The sequence below is a fragment of the Papaver somniferum genome, chromosome 9, assembly GCF_003573695.1.
Source record: "Papaver somniferum cultivar HN1 chromosome 9, ASM357369v1, whole genome shotgun sequence".
Lineage (NCBI taxonomy): Eukaryota > Viridiplantae > Streptophyta > Magnoliopsida > Ranunculales > Papaveraceae > Papaver > Papaver somniferum.
Genome location: NC_039366.1, coordinates 144,911,068 through 144,917,463, shown reverse-complemented (window position 1 = coordinate 144,917,463; position 6,396 = coordinate 144,911,068). Strand labels below are relative to the sequence as shown.

The 6,396-nt window shown below is 36.3% G+C and overlaps 1 protein-coding gene across 1 annotated transcript; it reads right to left on the bottom strand.

Annotated features, from left to right (window-relative positions):
- Nucleotides 1–1,256: 1,256 nt before the first annotated feature.
- LOC113313145 (soluble inorganic pyrophosphatase 4-like) lies at nt 1,257–4,494 on the bottom strand. Its single transcript, XM_026561875.1, has 9 exons — nt 4,280–4,494; nt 3,324–3,544; nt 3,183–3,211; nt 2,616–2,681; nt 2,422–2,529; nt 2,200–2,265; nt 1,989–2,109; nt 1,783–1,864; nt 1,257–1,587 (listed from the first exon to the last, which is right to left on the bottom strand). Exons 2-9 carry the CDS (start codon nt 3,535–3,537, stop codon nt 1,545–1,547), a joined length of 729 nt encoding a protein of 242 aa, XP_026417660.1. The 5' UTR covers nt 3,538–3,544; nt 4,280–4,494; the 3' UTR covers nt 1,257–1,544.
- Nucleotides 4,495–6,396: the final 1,902 nt, after the last annotated feature.

Here is a 6,396-nt window from a genome sequence, read left to right as displayed (position 1 = left end):
TGGGAACGAAAAGTTCTAGATACCCAAGTAAATAAATCATGATTTTTTTTTTGTGTTTATTTTTATAAAAAGGAAAATCCATTTGTAAAACCTTGGTTCCTTCCTACCAGTATTAGAGAAACTAAACATTCACTCACAACAAAAAACGTGAATACCAAATTTCTATATCATGTAGGTGATGGTGAAATGCAATATTTCACTACTTCTTGAGTGCCGGTGAAATAGAACGTTTCAATGCCATCTTAGTGAGGGTGGTAGATCGGTCTTTTATAAGTTGCTTAGTTTTAACATCCTATACAGTTAGGTACTTCCGGCTCTTGAATGTTGGCGGTTCTAGCTTGGAAATGCAATTGGCGCAGGGACACTGATGAGTTCATTCTTTGTGAAGGAGAGTTGCTAATGGAACAACCTTAACTTCCAAATTAAGTATAAAATTAGTAAGAATAATCAATCAAACCTGAAGGAAATCAATGGACAATGGAATATTATGTTTCACCATCACCTGAGTGGAAGGGAAATGTCATATTGCACCGTATCTTGGGTGGAAGTGAACTGTTAATTTTCACCGCCACTCGTCTAGTAGAGAAATTAAGTATTCACGTTCTGAAATGTGCACTTGAATGCTTCAGTTCACTACCTTTGGTTTGAACGAACCAAGGTCATGCATATTGAATTTATTCATCAATAGTACTATAATACATAAAAACAAGAGAGAATCATGCTCATGGAAATAGAAGATTCTCCGTTTCTATTAAACTGACGTACATTTGATGATAGAGATTAACAAATTGTTTAAGTGATTTTCTTAGGTCTGAACTGGAAACGGGAGAACTAAGAGTTCTTAGTTAACTCTGACTCTTCCGCTCCCTAAAATGACAGTTGCGTGGGTTAGCATAAATCTCTCTTGAGTTAGCTGTAAACGGTATTTTGGTTCAGAAAATACTAAAATCTAACTCATTCATAAATCAGCGAGTTGAGTACGAGTTGCCCACTCCCTTGATCAAAAAAAAAAACTTCCCTATAACAAAAGTATTATTGCGTACCTAAAAATCCGATTTGAGTAAGCGAAAGGTCATTTGATTTGATTCTGGAATTTGTTTCTGAATTTCTAAATTATTCTGGATTACCGTATGATAGAATCCTCAAGCGTCTCAATTACATTCGGTCAGTCCTCAAGGTGTTCACAAGCATTTAAAACTGATTGTTCGTTTAATAATCCGTTGCAGAACCCAAAAAAAAGAACAAGAATCTGATTGTAGGATAGTAAGATAGTAAGTAATACTTGTATTATATGTGACTGAAAAAGCTAAAAGTGACAAAAGGGGCAGCGTCATAGTATATGCCATATGGACTAGGCTATTTTACTCTCTTTTTCTCATTTGGTGTAGAAGCGCATAAATCCGTAGTAACCAAATTGTACAAATATTACACGCATCTTTAAAAAAGAAAAAAAAAATCATGAACATGTAATCTAGAATAACTACATGTTCATGAGAAGAAATATATTGAGATAAGTTCGCCACCCCCACGACAGACCATAACACTTATCTCCTCAAGTTCTCAACGATGTATGAAGCGTAAAGGTTCCTGGACAATAACAAATAAATCACACAGTAAACAAAACTGCAGCAGTTACAATCTAATTTCGGCTGAATCATACACTGATTAGTGAAGATTATGAGACTTAAAAGTCAATTCTAAGGATGTATAAGCTGCTGACGAAGCATTAGCAAGTGGTTGAAGTTAACCCAACGCCGAAAGAACAAAGAGAAGATGACTTACATGGAGTGTTGGATAGCTTCATAGGCAGCAGAGGCTGGCAGAAAATCGTTAACAGCAACTTCCTTGTTCTCATTTTTCTTGTCTGATTTCCATTGGGTTAAAAAAAGAAGAAGAGAAGTTCAGATAAGGCAAGGTAAACTTAAGTAAGCTGTAGTTAATGCACTTTTTATGTGTAAATGGATCTCTAACACAAAAGGTTGGCTTACAATCTTCAAAAAAACGACGAATCTCAGCCAGACGATGAGGTGCGAGTTCACTAATATCACATATATGTCGGTATTCAGGATCATCAGCACACACAGCAATAATTTTGTCATCTTTCTCTCCCTGTATCAATTGAAAAAAGGGATGCATTTAAGATTCCCTTCATAAACCAGGAAAATGTTAAGCCAGTGCAGTGCATGGCGTGAATATTACCTGATCGATCATAGGCATGAGACCAATGGCTTTAGCTCGAAGAAAACATCCAGGAAGAATTGGTTCCTGCAAGGTGCTTCCAAGACAACGATGTACAAGTAAGCCATGTTCTGAATACTAAGTACACCTTTAAGGTTTGAGTAACTACAACAAGATTTAGACTTTTTTTTACGGTACGACTAAAACAGATCACTGAACTGATGATGTAAAATGTCAATTTACCTGCATGAGAACCAAGACATCCATAGGGTCATTATCCTCGCACAGAGTACGTGGGATGAAGCCATAGTTGTGGGGATACACCACTGATGAGTACAACACACGGTCTACCTGCAATCAAATCCCAAGTAACATCTCATATGAGAACGATGAGTGCTTGGGTGGAGAAGATGGGTAAGCAAAGGATTGTTGATTACCTTAATCAATCCAGTCTTTTTGTCCAGTTCGTATTTCACCTTACTCCCTTTCCCAATTTCGACCACCTGCAAGAAGTAGATATCAGGAAACCTATTTTGAAATATAACAATTATTCGAACTTTTCAATCCTGAAATAAAACCCAGTGGCTTTTCCCTTTTTATTTGATAAATAAGAACATAGTGCATGAACAACAATGGATTGGTGACACATAAAGAAGGCATGGAAGCACAAAAGATAAGTTTACAAGTTACAACACTAGCTTCTCTCTTGATTCTCACAACTATTAAATAAAAAGATTTCGAGACAGTTCTTATGTTATCAGTGAAAATAAATATGTATAGTAGGTAATTTTACTTAGTGAAAAAAAAGCTAAGTTATAAGAAAGAACTTTTCAGTGTGTTTTCACCATTACTAGTTATAGTAGATATGTTGAAAGAGGATACAGTACTATAGCATCATTAAAGATATGGTCATACAAGATATTTACTAATCAAATTTCACTTTGATATCAAAGCCTAATGATTTTCTTGAATTGAAATTGTGTAATGCAGGTTGGTAATCTTACACAGTTGAATATGACCGGAGCTTCTGGTCCTGCATCATATTAAAAATGTTCATGAGAGTCGTGAGATACAAAATTATCTAGAACAAAGAAATGTAGGCTAAAACACTGTGATAGAATATTGTTAAAAGATTATGCGTGTACCTATTTCAAGATCATGCCAAGGGTGTGCTGCAACTGATCTCCTGGACATGGATGAAAGTATCCTTTCATTAAGAGGTGCACGTACTGCTGGGGCAGCCTTCTTTGGAGCTGCAGTGGTAGCCACCGGTGTTTCAATAGGAGGTGCAGTTATTGATGCAGTAGCCTTCTTTGGAGCTTCGTTGGTAGCCGCTGGAGTGTCAAGAGGTGGAGCCATTTCTAATCTGTAATTCATACCGGGAAAAAAAAATGAATTATGAGTTTAATCGCAAAATTTGTCCCAAATCTCACGTGGAAAGTGCCCAAAATCACATCTAATAATACTTCTATAGCAGAAAATGTTACAAATCTTTCTTTCCAACACTTCACCCGTAAAAAAAAAACTCTTGCAAAACTTGAATTCAACGATCAAGTTAAAGTACAATACAAACGGATTAGAACCAAGAATTAGAGGAAAAACAGAACAAAATTCACCGATTTTGCTGAAACTCAATCTTTAGTTTTCTATTTGTAAGATCTTCAGGTTTTTATAATAATTACAGAGTAGCCTCTAATGGCGGCAGAAGTTAACCTTCTACATTCTAATAAACACTGTTCATTGTGTAATTTCCTAGAAATAAATGTAGATCTACAAAGACAAAACGAAAATTCCATGATAAATTTTCTAAACAGCAAAACAAAATCATCAAATGTTTTGAAAACCTTCAACAATGAACTTCTCATCTTCATATATAATAAACAACAAAACTCAAGAAAAATGGTTGAAAATAAGAAATACTTCAACAAGAAAAGAAAAAAAACTGATCAAAAACTGAAAAAAAAAATCAAACAACAAAAAAATTTAATGATACAAATTAAAATCAGATCCCTAAAGGAAAACAACCAAATCCATAAACTATCAAGAAAATCAAAGAGAACAATTAGAAAATTGAACAAAATGCATCGTAAAGAAAACTAACCTGAGAAAATCGAAATGCGAAGTAACACCGACAGAGCTTCTGAAAAAGAAAAAGAGAGAGGTATGGAGACCAGAATATGAAATCTGGAATTTGGAATGAGAAGGAGGAGGAAAATGGAAAGGACGAAAAGCGTGAATGAGAAACCCTAGAAAACGCAAATAAGTAGACAGACAAGAGGGCTGAGAATTCCCGCTTTCTTTCTTCTCTTACTTATATAACACACTCTCCTCTCGTCTGTTTTCGTACGTTACTGGAGAATTCAGAGATGGGTTGAGTGAGTCAGCATCAAAAGGGAATTCCTACCTACAGCATATCCGTAAGCACCAAATAATACGTGATTCCAGATCAGCAATTATAATACACGTGGTGACATTTAATTGGTTTGTTTTGAGTAAAGGGAAACAGGAATAGACGGAATAACGAACGGTAGTTTTGAATTTAGGATTGGTTTTTTTTAGATAGAGTAAAAACTTTTGAGAGAGTCACAGGTCTCGTGGTCGTGGCTCGAACAATGCGACGTTTTCTTAGACTTAGTCTAATGGTACTCCAAGATCCAGGATTTGGAGGAAAAAGCGTGGTCTAATGTGTTACTGTTACGGAGATTCCCAATTGATCCAAGCGATTGTTTGGATTTAATCTGGGTGCAATCCAGGCACGCCATTAGAAATGGCGCACCCAAAAAGTGTCATGCGCCATTACAAAAGGCGTGTTGTGGCATATTCGAAAATTTTGTTCCCTCGTACGTCGTTAGAAAAGACGCGACACGGTATTTCAAAAGGCGTCCACTGGTGACGCCATTACAAATGGCGCGTCGTATTTATACTTATTTGACCTTTTTTCTCTAACACCATGTTTACACCCGCAGGTTATACGACAAACTATGTGCGTATACTTTCTACCAGGTTCCTACACCGGTTTACACTGTAATGTTAAACGACGAGTTATTTACGTATACTTTCTCATATCCCAATTTAGTAGTTGAAAGCACTCAGACCAATCAATTTAAGCCGTTATCATTAAGTCATCTACACACTGTTTTTCACCACAATTTCGGATAAAAATCTCGTTATCCTTATCAACACACTGTAACAGCAAGATTCTGTAAAAGGGGATTTCATTTATAAATAATAACAATTATTTCCTATAAATACACTCCATCAACCACTCAAAGAAATACATCATAAAATTAGTGGCGATCCTTCTTGTCTACCCGATTAAAAATGGATTATAATCGCAAGGGAAAACAAATTGTGTGTGTAGAAGTAAACCAAATTTGTCCGCTCTGTTTCCTCGATGACCATTCAGCCATGCAATGCCCTTGGATGTAATCCAAGTGCACGCAAAAGGGTTGTGCTGGCATCAAATTGTTACTAGAATCGGGACCTGGACAGAGTAGGTACCTTCGTTGCCAATTCGACAATTGTCGTGAAGAAGCTCAATGGTTGGAGGATGCAATCAAGTCCAGAGATGATAAAAAGATTAACGAATTTTGCAAAAACTTCAAACAAAAAGGGATGATTAAGGTTGAACATGAAAAGGGGGCGTCATGCCCAGTCACTGGATGTAGGTTTTTTATGAAACTGCATCGTTCTAAAGATAAGAACACCTATGGTGCACATTTTTGGTTATGTCCTAGCTGTCATTTGGTGGAATGGGCCGAGTAAGTACATTTGAGTTTGCTCATTGATTTATGGTGTTATATTTTGTGTTTATGATGTAATGTTTAATCATATGTTTTATTCGGGTCAATGACGCCCGGTCTGTTGTAATGTTTATGATTTATGTACTGTGTGCTATTTACGTTTTTTATGTATGTTAACGTTTATTTGAGTTTCTTTATGTTTGTGTTATTTAAAACCTCCTTTTCATCCAGCGACCAACGTGTTGGTAAACACATTTCATCCGGTGAATATTTGCACCTAAGTCGTCAAACTCCCAAACCACGAGATTCCAAACCACTTTATTCCATTCCACGTGTATGATAACAAATCAAAAGGGAAAACTGCATAATTCAATGCTCATCTATACACTGTTGTCTGACATCCAAGTGGTGGACAACTCCATCGGGTGTGATTTGAAAACACACTGTGACGGGTGATGATTGAAGATGTCAGAGA

Coding starts and splice junctions, on each gene's coding strand:
- LOC113313145 (XM_026561875.1), bottom strand. CDS start 3,537: ATGGCTCCACCTCTTGACACTCCAGCGGCTACCAACGAAGCTCCAAAG. Junction 2,530..2,615: donor AAAAGACTGGATTGATTAAG/GTAATCAACAAT, acceptor ATTTGATTGCAG/GTAGACCGTGTGTTGTACTC. Junction 1,865..1,988: donor TCGTCGTTTTTTTGAAGATT/GTAAGCCAACCT, acceptor AATGGAAATCAG/ACAAGAAAAATGAGAACAAG.